Source organism: Mobula birostris, chromosome 14 (genome assembly GCF_030028105.1).
Source record: "Mobula birostris isolate sMobBir1 chromosome 14, sMobBir1.hap1, whole genome shotgun sequence".
NCBI classification, from domain to species: Eukaryota; Metazoa; Chordata; class Chondrichthyes; order Myliobatiformes; family Myliobatidae; genus Mobula; species Mobula birostris.
In genome coordinates, this window is record NC_092383.1 from 57,826,056 (window position 1) to 57,838,422 (window position 12,367).

At 45.9% G+C, this 12,367-nt stretch overlaps 1 protein-coding gene across 2 annotated transcripts in view; it reads left to right on the forward strand.

The window, feature by feature from the left end:
* The window catches only part of LOC140209922 (protein phosphatase 1 regulatory subunit 12A-like), a 249,168-nt gene that overhangs the window by 122,210 nt on the left and 114,591 nt on the right, over window positions 1-12,367 (forward strand). For both annotated transcript variants that reach the window (XM_072278585.1, XM_072278586.1), the window contains exons 8-9: window positions 5,741-5,895; window positions 8,087-8,202. In XM_072278585.1, the coding sequence (XP_072134686.1) occupies window positions 5,741-5,895; window positions 8,087-8,202 (271 nt within the window). The remainder of the gene's footprint in view (window positions 1-5,740; window positions 5,896-8,086; window positions 8,203-12,367) is intronic.

Sequence of the window (12,367 nt, forward strand, 5' to 3'; positions counted from 1 at the left end):
ACACAGTAGGGTTCTCTCACCTGGGCCTACGGGGAGGTCTTGGAGCTGCAAACCGGAGACCGTAGTCCTGTAACTAGGGACCTCTTCGTCTGCCTACTGTGCCTCTGCCAGCGTTGCATAGTCCACCCCCGGGACAGGGCTTGTATGGTCAGTCTGGAATGTTGTCCTTTCTCGAGACATGCCGGATGTCCGTCGTGTACTCGGAGATGTAGGACAGATGACGCTGCTGGCGGGACGACCAGGGGTCGGACTCCTTCGTGAACGCAAAGGTAAGCGGTTTGTGGTTAGTGAACGCAGTGAAGGGCCTACCTTCTAAGAAGTACCTGAAATGCTGGATTGCCAGGTATAGTGCCAATAGCTTCCAGTCGAAAGCACTGTATTTGAGTTCGGGTGGTCGTAGGTGTTGGCTGAATAACGCCAGGGGTTGCCAGCGACCCTCGATGAGTTGTTACAGCACTCTACCGACTGCTGTGTTGGATGTATCCACCGTGAGGGCAGTAGTCTGTTTTTTTTTTAAACAAAATTCCTTATTACAAATGTCAGTGCTATACAATATTTACAAAACCAGTGACTAACACATTTACTACACTACAAACAGACAATACATGTTAAACCAATATATTGCCATCCTCATCAATGATGGCATTTACACCCCGCGGAGCCCAACGGTCCCGGAACATCTCTACGGTCGCCGTGGACTGTGCATATTTCTTTTCAATATTCACCCGGGCACGAACATACCCCCTAAACATAGCCAGGCAGTCCGCCCAGGGAGAACCTCCTGCCACCCTTTTCCAGGAGCCACGGATGGCAATTTTCGCCAGCCCCAGGAGCAAGTTGACAAGGACAACCTCATCCCTCTGTGCCCCCCTCCTTACTGGATGACCATATATGAATAGGGTGGGACTGAAATGCAACCAGAATGCGAGAAGCAGCCCACGCAAATACGCGAAAAGGGGCTGCAGCCTCACACACTCCACGTACATATGGTACACGGTCTCCTCCAGCCCGCAGAAGTGACACGCGGCTGGGAGATCCGTGTACAAACTAAAGAACTTATTGCAGGGCACCGCTTTATGCAGCACCCTCCAGCCGAGATCCCCAAGGTGCATGGGAAGGACTCCCTTGTAAAGGGACTTCCAGTGGGGACCCCCCTCACCTCCAGGTGGAAAGACCGACCGCCATGACGTGTCGGGATGGTGGACAAATGCTAGGAAGTGGAGGGTGTGGAGCAGCAGCCCATAAAGGTACCTCCTGCCTGCATCCCTGAATGGGATTGTGGGTGTCGATGAAAGATGGCTCAAGTTGTGTGGATTCGTCTCTCGGGTAAAGCTGCGAGGCCTGGGTCCGACGAGCAGCTCAGCCCGAGTCGTTCCACACACCTGAGCCGCACTGACATCCGTTGAGGCAGGGCAAGGGTCGGCCAGGACCCCACCCTCTGCCAGAGGAGGGGATTCCTGGCCTGAGGCAACCATGTTCCAGACTCTCAGTAGGTCCTGATAGAAGCCGGGCAGCCTCTGCAAAGCAGCACGGCTGACGCCCGCCGGTGGTAGCTGCATATCTTCGTGAAGGCAGCAGCCCCTCCGGAGGAAGAAAGTCGCCAACACGTGCCACCTGGGAGGGTGCTCAGCGTACAGGAATCTCTGCAGAGTCCTGGGGCGGAGAGCCGCCAGTCGTGTGCGTACACACACCAGCGACTGTCCGCCCTCTCCTACTGGGAGACTCAGAACTGCTGCAGAGACCCAGTGCTTCCTGTTTCCCCAGAAGAAGTCCACTAGCTTCCTCTGCATTCTCGCGTCAAAAGGGGCAGTGGGGGCCAAGGTGACCATCCGGTACCACAACATGGAGGCCACCAGCTGGTTTATGACCACCACCCTGCCTCGATAGGAAAGCACCCTGAGAAGGCCTGACCAGCGCCCTAGCCGGCCCATGACTTTTGTCTCCCGGTCCTGCCAGTTCGCCAGCCAGGTCTCCCCAGAAGGACTCAGGTAGACTCCCAGATAGAGAAGGCGTCTGGTGCTCCACTCAAAAGCTCTCATCTCCTCCGGCAGGGAGTCCACCTGCCACTGGCCTACTAAGAGTCCGGAACATTTCGCCCAGTTGATCCTCGCGGAGGATGCCGCCAAGAAAACATCTTGGCACTCGCGCATCCTCCGCAGGTCACCGGGGTCTGTCATCATGAGGAGTACATCATTGGCGTAGGCCGAGAGGGCGACCTCCATGTCCGGTTCGCGCAGAACCAGAACTGTCAGCCTTCTCTGAAGAAGGCAGAGGAATAGCTCGACACAGATTGCATACAGTTGACTGGACATGGGGCACCCTTGACGCACTCCTCTTCGGAAGTGGATAGGTCCTGTCAATGATCCATTAATCTTAACTAGGCACTCTGCGGCAGAGTACAGGAGCCGAACTCGGGCCACAAAGTGTGGTCCGAGCCCAAAGGCCTGCAGGGTGCCCACCAGGAAACTATGGTCCACCCGGTCAAACGCCTTCTCCTGGTCAAGAGAAAGAAACACTGCCGGGGTCCCAGTCTCCTGGAGTAGGTGGATCAGGTCCCGTACTAGGTGGACATTGTCCTGGATGGAGCGGCCCGGGACTGTGTAAGATTGGTCAGGATGGACCATCTGTCCAATTACCAAACCCGGATGGTTGGCCATTGCCCGGGTGAAGATCTTGTCTGTTCTGGGGTGCACTAGCATTGGGGCGTTTGCCAAGGCTGCTTTGGTTTTAACGAAAGCGGCTGCGGCCTCTTCGTCCCAGGTAATGTCCTTGCCCTTACCGGACATCAGGGTGAACAGGGGGCACATGATTTGGGCTGCTGAGGGGAGGAAACGGTGGTAGAAATTCACCATACCCACGAATTCCTGCAGGCCTTTGATTGTGTTGGGTCAGGGGAAGTTGCGGACCACGTCTACCTTGGCGGGCAGCGGGGTTGCCCCGTCTTTAGTAATCCTGTGGCCCAGGAAGTCAATGGTGTCGAGTCCGAACTGGCATTTGGCCGGGTTGATTGCAAGGCCGAATTCACTCAGGCGGGAGTAGAGCTGGCGTAGGTGGGACAGATGCACCTGACAACTACTGCTGGCTATGAAGATGTCGTCCAAATAGATGAATGCAAAGTCCAGGTCGCGTCCCACTGTGTCCATTAGCCGCTGGAACATCTGTGCGGCATTCTTTAGACCGAATGGCATTCGGAGGAATTCGTAAAGGCTGAACAGGGTGATGAGTGCTGTTTTGGGGATGTCGTCCGGATGACCCGGGATTTGATGGTATCCCTGGACGAGGTCTACTTTGGAAAAGATCCTTGCGCCGTGCAGGTTTGCTGCAAAGTCTTGAATGTGCGGCACAGGGTAGCGGTCTGGCGTTGTAGCCTCGTTCAGTCTGCGGTAGTCACTGCATGGTCTCCAGCCCCCCGTTGCCTTGGGCACCAGGTGCAGGGGGGAGGCCCATGGGCTGTCGGACTGTCGTATGACCCCAATTCCTCCATCTCCTTGAACTCCTCCTTTGCCAGTCGGAGCTTGTCCGGGGGAAGCCTTTGAGCACGGGTGTGGAGGGGTGGTCCCTGGGTCGGGATGTGGTGCTGTACTCTGTGTCTGGGCATGGCTTGCCGTGAACTGCGGTGTCAGTACTGATGGGAAATCCTCCAGGACCCTGGTGAATTCGTCGTCGGATGGCGTGATGGAGTCCAGGTGTGGGGCTGGCAACTTTGCTTCACCCAGGGAGAATGTTTGAAAAGTTTTGGCGTGGACTAATCGCTTCCCTTGCAGGTCGACCAGCAGGCTGTGGGCTCGTAGAAAATCCGCCCCCAGGAGTGGTTGGGCCACGGCGGCCAGTGTGAAGTCCCACGTGAACCAGCTGGAGCAGAACTGTAGCTGCACCGTGCGGGTGCCGTAGGTTCGTATTGTGCTGCCATTTGCGGCCCTCAGGGTGGGTCCGGGTTCTCTGTTGCGGGTGTCGTAACTCGTTGGAAGTAAAACGCTGATCTCCGCTCCGGTGTCGACCAAAAAAACGGCATCCCAACTGCTTGTCCCAGATGTACAGGAGGCTGTCCTGATGGCCAGCCACCGTAGCCATCAGCGGTGGCTGGCCCTGGCATTTCCCAGGAATTTGCAGGGTGGTCTACAGTGGCGGGCCTCTGTGCCCCACCGCTGGTGGTAGAAGCACCATTGTTCGTTGGGCTCCTCACTCCCGTCGCTGGGTTTTGTAGGCTCTGCTGCCGGGCCTGGTCTGGTCTGCCGTTGGGTACGCGGCTTGGTGATCTGTGCGACAGACGCCCCTCTCTCCTTCCTGGTATTCCACAGCACATCTGCCCGGGCCGCCACCTCCCGGGGGTTGCTGAAATCTGCGTCGGACAGCAACAGGCATATGTCCTCGGGCAGTTGCTCTAGGAACGCCTGCTCAAACATGAGGCAGGGTTTGTGTCCTTCAGCTAGGGCCAGCATTTGGTTTATTAATGCCGAAGGCGGCCTGTCTCCCAAACCATCCAGGTGCATTAAGTGGCGTGCTCATTCGCGCCGTGGGAGTCCGAAAGTCCTTATGAGCAGGGTATTTGCCGTCCTCCGGGGCGACTGTATAAACTCCTCAACTTGTACAGCTGTCTCCTGGTTGAGGGAGCTCAGCACGTAGTAGTAACGAGTGGACTCTGAAGTTATCTGCCGAATGTGGAATTGTGCTTCTGCTTGTTCGAACCATAATTGGGGTCGCAGCGTCCAAAAGCTTGGCAGTTTTAACGAAACTGCGTGAACAGATGCGGCGTTGGTCATCTCTGGTCCAAATATCGTTTGGGCCGTCGGGGTCACCAATTGTAGCGGTGTGCTACACACAGCGCTAAAATAACCATACGGAGTCGGTGAGTTAGAGTTGCGATAAAAGAGATTTATTCAAACTTCGCGGCCTGCTTTAAAGCCTTCCCATTCTGCCCTCCCTGGGCGGGACTGCTGTGGGGAATGCATAATCGCAAACCCTCTCCGCACGAGGGATTTTCCCCCTGCTGGTGAAGATGGCCTGGTGCCCTTTTTGGGGCCGGTCTCTCTGCTGGCGCGCACTGGTTCGTGTGTGCTAGAAAGTGGGTCGCCACAGGTCTTAATTACTCGTTTGATTACATTTTTCCTTGCAGAGGCTGATCCAGAATCTAATTGTTCTGGATTTTGTTTTAAATCTATTGCTTATTTATCTATAACTACATTGATCAATGTTTGTTGTCTTTTTCCCTCTGAGCGTAGAATTAGGCCATTCAGCCCATTGCGTCTGCTCCACTATTTGATCATAGCTGATTTATTATCCCTCTCAAACCCATTCTCCTGCCTTCTACCCGTAACATTCAACACACTTACTAATCAAGAACCTTTCAATCTCTGCTTTAAGTATACCAAATCACTAGACCTCTACAGTTGCCTGTAGCAGTGAATTCCACAGATTCACCATAGTGACATTAGACCATTTAATTAGGGTGATTACAAGGGAATCCATTACAAGTGTTGTGCTTCAGAATACTGGCTATGAAGTCAAAGCATTGACTGGATCCATTGTTCTGCTCATTTGAATTTGTAATTTCAAAGGGGTATTAATATGATCTGTTGCCCCTCCCATGATGGAGCTCAGCTTTTACAGTACTGTATCCAGACTTTAAAACTAATTGTCCTGTAATAGCTGAAATACTGTTGAACTTTCTTGTTAATCTAGTAATATAGTCAATCATTTACAGTAATCTGAACAGATAAGGAAATTGTCATTATTGTTGCAGTAAAGATGGTCTGCTTTCTGTGGAAGAAAAGGAAGCTAAACGTAAATCACTGGAAGGAGAGAAAGTTGATGAGGAGAGTAAAAAAGACGAATCTAGTAGCTCCAGTTCTGAGGAAGAAGATGATGCCTCTGATTCTGAATCCGAGATAGATGCAGGTAAACTGAACCATTGATGAAATTCTAACTAGTGGAATTAACATGGAGTTTGGAACAAACTTAGTTGTCTCTTTGCTGGACTTGCATGAGGGCTTACTTAATGGCAACTTGTATGTGATTATTTGTTATAATTAGATCAAATTGTAGCTGAAAATGAAATTTGTTTCAGTTAACTCTGAAAAATAATTTTATGGAGTATGTCAAATTTATCAATGTTTTCACTGTTTAAAAATGAAAAACACGAGAAATATTTTCCAATGAAAGCATTAAAATGTAAATGATATAAAAAGAAATGAAACACAAGTAACAAAATATTCTTTCCTTGAATCCCTGCACCTAATGTAGGATCTGGACAGATTCTTAGTATAAATCAGTTTTCTACAGTCATGGCATGCAGCAAGAAGTCATCAGTGGAGGGAGGAGTCCACGCATAGGATTTGTGTGGTTGTCTCAAAACCTGCTACTAGTTTACATGGAGAGAATTTAGTAGTTCTATATATGTATATGTGTATGTACATATGTGTGTGTATATGTATGTGTGTGTGTGTGTATATATATATTATAAAATTTCAATTTCGCAATCAACTTGATTGTCTTTCAGAGTTAGATAAAATTGTTACTGAATTGCAGACTGTAACATTGCTTTGTGCTTGCATCATTGAGCTCAGGGTCAGGGCAATATTTCTACCTGCACTATTCCTGTGATTGGCTTTTAAGCAACGTGTGATGCTCATTTTATCAAAGCATCTCTCAATCATCAGTCACACTATTCAAACTTATTAATGAGCATGTGATTACAACTAAAATACAAGCTAGTTTATCAATAATGCTTTCAAATACACATTATATTTGTAAGCTTTCTCAAACATCAATTTATCCCATAAATTATGATTATACATGCATTGGATAATGTTAATTAATTTCCAGATGACAAGATTCTTAATAAGAATAAATACTAAAATTACAAATTATATATTTCAAATATGGTGTATAGAATAAATAATTTACAGTTAATAACATTTCTTCATCTGTCACCAATCAGTCTCTGGTTAGTGACACTCCATTGATACTTTTAATTTGAATAACAAACCTAGGTAGTTGATTGTTTTCTTAAATTTGAATAGGAGTATTTGTCTGGATCTTGTGAAACGGTGTGATAACCTAAATTATCACTTGGTTTTTTTTTAAACATTATCTCAATCTTTATGCATTCCATTATCTGAATCGTGATACAAAGGCTGACTGATGTCAATCCCCAGTGTTTGATTAGCTAGACAACTAAATGTCAGTGATGACATGATAAGAAATTTATTTTTGAAGCAGTGAATGATTTTATCATTACAGAGTGTGGTTATCATAAGTAGATCAAACCTGCTGCAGCTTTCTCCTCTTCCATCCAATATTTGGGTAGTCAAATAAGACTTAGAAGTTTGGATTTGGAACCCTAATTTCAATAACTCCTTTATCTTCTATCAACTCATCAGGGCAAATGTTGTTACACATTAACTGTATTCTGCTTATTATTTCTAATCAGAAAGATGTATTATTTTGGGGGAAAATTATTTTAAAACTTGTGATTTCTTTCTTGATACAGCTCTACCAGTACACTAAAAGCCTTCAGTGGCCATGGATTGAGGAGGACAGTGTTCTCTTCCCCTGGGGAATATTGTTTTTCTAGGGATGCTTCTATGAGTTTAGTTAGTTGGAGTTCAGTGTCATGTATCTTCTTGGAAAACTTTCCTGTCAGTTGAAAGAGGCAATAATCGCAACAAGCACACCGCTCCCTTATCCTGTGTAAGATCAGTTCTTGTTACTTTAGCAAATGGATACTTACTTGATTTGGGAAGAGGGGTTTTGAATGAGTTGAAGTTAATGTAGTACTGTGAATTGTCATATTTTGTATTGAAGATGGATAGGATCAGAAACTCAATAAATGTTAATAATTCAACCTGCTTCAGGACAAATACTTTGAATTTCTTTTTATATTCTACCTTTGTGTTTAAACAACTTTGTTGATCCAAGAACCAGTTTCATGAAGCTTCCAATTTGTCATTCATTCCAGAAAGGAATGTGCTGATTGTAAAGTTCTGATTTTTTTTTTAATGTTGATATCTTTCACATTTGCAAAATTTTAATACAGGATTTCTCAAAGTTGACTATTTTCAAATTAACGTAATTTTTTTTTGTACAGATAAATCAAAGTCTTCTGTCAAAAACAATATAAACAGCAAATTGAATAGCAGTGTCTCTCACCTATCCACGACAGGGCAGTCCACTCGATATACAGCTACCATTACAACAAGAAAGGTAAACTGCAGTTCTGGTGCCTTTTGCTCCTCTGGTACTGTAGTTTGTAAAATAGAGGGAGTAATTAAATAATTTTCCATGAGGGTAGTGGTCATGGATATCAGAAAAATATGAATGCTACAGTGAGCAAAGTATTAAAAAAAAATTCGACTATGCACGAGGTAGGCTTGAGTTGTGTATGAGCCGAAGAAAGATTGAAAGTGAAGAATGTTCATCCAAGTAAAAACAGACAAATTTTGTTAAGGAGAAGATGGGGCTCAAGTTCATTGTGTGGAATAGATTATCATTGGATTTGAATGTATTTGAAGAGATGCAGCAGAGAGAAAATCAGAAGTGAATAGTTGCATTTAATTTCACTAAACAAAAATCCAAACATGATTATGACCTTACAGTGGTGCTAGAAAGTTAGTGAACCCTGTGGAATTTTCTCTATTTCTGCATAAATATGACTTAAAATGTGATCAGATCTTCACATAAGTCCTAAAACTACTTAGAGAATCCAATTAAATAAATAACACATCAAATTATTCTTTTTCAGTTATTTATTGAGAAAAATTATCTAATATTACTTGTATTTTTTGGAAAAAGTATGTGAACCTTTGCTTTCAGTAACTGGTATGACCCCCACCCTTGTACAGCAATAACTTCAACCAAATGTTTCTGGTAACTGTTGATTGATCAATCCTGCATATCAACTTGGACGATTCCTTCTTACAATCTTCTTCAACTCTGGAATGTTTGTGGGCTTCCTTGCATGAGCTGCTTGCTTCAGGTCCTTCCACAACATCTCTATAGGATTAAGGTCAAGACTTTGACTTGGCCATTCCAAAATACAAATTTACTTCTTAAACCATTCTGTTGTTGATGTACTCTTGTCTTTTGGATCATTGCCTTGTTGCATTATCCAACTTCTATTAAGCTTCAGGTGATGAACTGCTATCCTGACATTCTTCTGTAAAATGTAAACACGAGGAATTCTGCAGATGCTGGAAATTCAAGCAACACACATCAAAGTTGCTGGTGAACGCAGTAGGCCAGGCAGCATCTCTAGGAAGAGGTACAGTCGACGTTTCGGGCTGAGACCCTTCGTCAGGACTAACTGAAGGAAGAGCTAGTAAGAGATTTGAAAGGGGGAGGGGGAGATCCAAAGTGATAGGAGAAAACAGGAGGGGGAGGGATGGAGCCAAGAGCTGGACAGGTGATTGGCAAAAGGGATATGAGAGGATCATGGGATGGGAGGCCCAGGGAGAAGGAAAAGGGGGGGGGGAGGGAAACCCAGAGGATGGACAAGGGGTATAGTCAGAGGGAGAAAAAGGAGAGAGAGAGAAAGAATGTGTGTATATAAATAAATAACGGATGGGGTACGAGAGACGGTTGCAAAAATGCCATCCCTTTCTTGCAATTCCTCCGTCTCTGCCGCATCTGCTCTCAGGATGAGGCTTTTCATTCCAGGACGAGGGAGATGTCCTCCTTTTTTAAAGAAAGGGACTTCCCTTCCTCCATCATCAACTCTGCTCTTAAACGCGTCTCCCCCATTTCACGCACACCTGCTCTCACTCCATCTTCCCGCCACCCCACTAGGAATAGGGTTCCCCTGGTTCTCACCTACCACCCCGCCAACCTCTGGGTCCAGCATACTATTCTCCGTTACTTCCGCCACCTCCAACGGGATTCCACCACTAAGCACATCTTTCCCTCTCTCCCCCCTTCCCCCCGCTTTCCTCAGGGATCGCTCCTTACGTGACTCCCTTGTCCATTCGTCCCCCCCATCCCTCCCCACTGATCTCCCTCCTGCCACTTATCTTTGTAAGTGGAACAAGTGCTACACATGCCCTTACACTTCCTCCCTTACCACCATTCAGGGCCCCAGACAGTCCTTCCAGGTGAGGCAACACTTCACCTGTGAGTCGGTTGGGGTGATATACTGTGTCCGGTGCTCCTGATGTGGCCTTCTATGTATTGGCAAGACCCGACACAGACTGTGAGATCGTTTTGCTGAACACCTACGCTCTGTCTGCCAGAGAAAGCAGGATCTCCCAGTGGCCACACATTTTAATTTCACATCGCATTCCCATTCTGATATGTCTATCCACGGCCTCCTCTACTGTAAAGATGAAGCCACATTCGGGTTGGAGGAACAACACCTTATATTCCATCTGGGTAGCCTCCAATCTGATGGCATGAACATTGACTTCCCTAACTTCCGCTAATGCCCCACCTCCCTCTCGTACCCCATCCGTTATTTATTTATATACACACATTCTTTCTCTCTCTCTCTTTTTTCTCCCTCTGTCCCTCTGACTATACCCCTTGCCCATCCTCTGGGTTTCCCCCCCTCCCCCTTTTCCTTCTCCCTGGGCCTCTTGTCCCATGATCCTCTCATATCCCTTTTGCCAATCACCTGTCCAGCTCTTGGCTCCATCCCTCCCCCTCCTGTCTTCTTCTATCATTTTGGATCTCCCCCTCCCCCTCCCCCTTTCAAATCTCTTACTAACTCTTCCTTCAGTTAGTCCTGACGAAGGGCCTCGGCCTGAAACGTCGACTGTACCTCTTCCTAGAGATGCTGCCTGACCTGCTGTGTTCACCAGCAACTTTGATGTGTGTTGCTTCTCTTGTAAAATGTCTATTTTGAATTCATTGTTCCCTCAACGGTTCTAAGTTGTCCAGGCCCTGAAGCAGCAAAGCAGCCCCAAGCCATGATGCTCCTTCCATCATGCTTCACAGCTGGTATGAGTCTCTGGTGTTGGTGTGCAGTGCCTTTTTCCTCCAAATATAGCAATGTGTATTTCTACCAAAAGTTCTTTTATCTCATCTGTGCACAGATCATTGTCGTAGAAGTGTTGTAGAACATCTAAGTGGTCTTTTGCAAACTTGAGACGTGCAGCAGTGTTTTTCTTTTTGGAGACCAGTGATTTCCTCTGTGGTGTCCTTCCATGAACACCATTCTTATTCAGTGTTTTTCTTATAGTGGACTCCTGATCAGAGACTTTTAAGTTATAGAGAGTTCTGCAGGTCTCTTACTGTTACCCTTGGTACTTTTTCACCTCCTTCAGCTTTACATGTTGTGCTTTTGGTGTGATCTTTGCAAAGAGTAGCAACACTATGAGTTTCCTCTATTTGTAGACAAATTCTTCTGCTGTGGACTGATGAACACTCGGGTCTTTAGAAATGCTTTTGTAGCCTTCTCCAGCTTCATGCATCTCTACAATTCTTTTTTTAAGGTCTTCTGATAGTTGTTTTGATTGAGGCATGGTACACATAAACAGATCTTTCTCGAGAAGAGCAGGCTGTGTCAGTAACCTGACTTAGTGTGTCTTTTTTGTAGGCAGGGCACCCCTTAAAAATCCATACCTCCAATCTCATCTCATTGGTTGGAGCACCTGACTCCAAAAAGCTTTTGTAGAAGGCAGAGAGATTCACATACTTTTTCCAACAAATGCATGTAATATTGGATCATTTTACTCAGATAAGTGAACAAGTATAATGATTTTTGTTATTTATTCAATTGGCTTTTCTTTATCTGCTTTTAAGACTTCTGTGAAGATCTGATTACATTTTAGGTCATAGTTAAGTAGAAATAGAGAAAATTCTGCAGGGTTCACAAGCTTTCTAGCATCACTGAATATTAATACAATATCCATATGCTGTCAGTCTCAGTAGTTCACTACAGCGGAAATAAGTTGGCGTCATTACATTTTGGGGTTTGTACTGGAATGTCAAAAGAAATTAAAGCTTATTTTTAGCCTTCAAAAATATTTAAATGGGAGTTCTGTATTGCTTTACCAAAAGAGCTTTATGTGATTATCTTTTTGCTCAAAACTGCCATCTCGGTAGTGTTTCCTTTTGCTTGTCTTGAAGATTATTTTTAAAAACTCTTCCCTCTTAAACTCAAGGCTACTGAGTTGCAACTATAGTGGACAATATATTTACGCTAGATTCTTAAATGTCCGGTGGCCAAAGTCTCCCGAGTATGCCTGTTTCCAATTTATTGATTTTTTTCAAAGAGCTGCCGCTTGAAGCAAAAGCATGTCTCATCATTAAAGTCAAACATTAGCAAACAAAATAGACAAGCAGTCAAAATAGGCACATCAAAACACTGGCTAGATGCCACTAAGGTTCTCTAAAATCTCATGACCTGTTAATAGGACAAGTGAATGAATGTCTC